This window comes from Tupaia chinensis, unplaced genomic scaffold (genome assembly GCF_000334495.1).
Source record: "Tupaia chinensis unplaced genomic scaffold, TupChi_1.0 Scaffold146740_1, whole genome shotgun sequence".
Taxonomy (NCBI): Eukaryota; Metazoa; Chordata; class Mammalia; order Scandentia; family Tupaiidae; genus Tupaia; species Tupaia belangeri.
Window position 1 is genome coordinate 1 of NW_006206595.1, and position 627 is coordinate 627.

A 627-nucleotide genomic window follows, 5' to 3' on the forward strand; every position below is an offset into this window, starting at 1 on the left:
TGCCCATGTGGCTCTGGTCTTTGGTATCTGGCTGATTTCTGGCCTCTTCTTCTATTCCTCCTGTGCCTATAGAGGAGAATCCTAAGGAGAGTAAACCCCATGCAGAGACAACCCACCCACAGGATGTGAACCACAGAGATCAACAGAGGAATCCAGGGACCTCTACCACTCCCGCCCGGCCCAGTTCTGGGGGTGTCCAAGACACAGAGATGGTGCGTTTGGGCTGGTAGGGACCAGATGGGTGGGAGCCCTGGAGACTTCCAGCTGAGACTGCCCTTTGGGTTTGGAGAACTCTCCAGGGTCAGCACTGGAAGCCCAGCTGGTGGGACCAATGGGCTGTGCAGCAGGAGCTGGGCTGGAGTGGTGCCGAGCTGCCTGCTCTCGCTCCCCCAGGGTCCCTGCCGCAGACACCTGGACTCAGTGCTGCAGCAACTCCAGACTGAGGTCTACCGAGGGGCTCACACCCTCTATGTGCCTAACTGTGACCATCGAGGTTTCTACCGGAAGCGGCAGGTGAGGCTACTCTCTTCCTTCCCTTGTTCCAGTGCAAGGTTCCTACCAGAAAGTGGAAGCAATGGGGGGGGGCTTATTTCAAAAATGTAAAAACTGCCCTGCCTTTGAGGACTT

General features: G+C 56.9%; 1 protein-coding gene across 1 annotated transcript in view; it reads left to right on the forward strand.

The window, feature by feature from the left end:
- Positions 1–35: 35 nt before the first annotated feature.
- Positions 36–627, forward strand: part of IGFBP6 (insulin like growth factor binding protein 6) — a gene marked incomplete at its 5' end in the record, with an annotated part of 4,452 nt that continues 3,860 nt past the window's right edge. Inside the window, 2 exons of the mRNA XM_006169120.2 lie at positions 36–212; positions 394–513. Of these exons, the coding sequence (XP_006169182.2) occupies positions 36–212; positions 394–513 (297 nt within the window). The remainder of the gene's footprint in view (positions 213–393; positions 514–627) is intronic.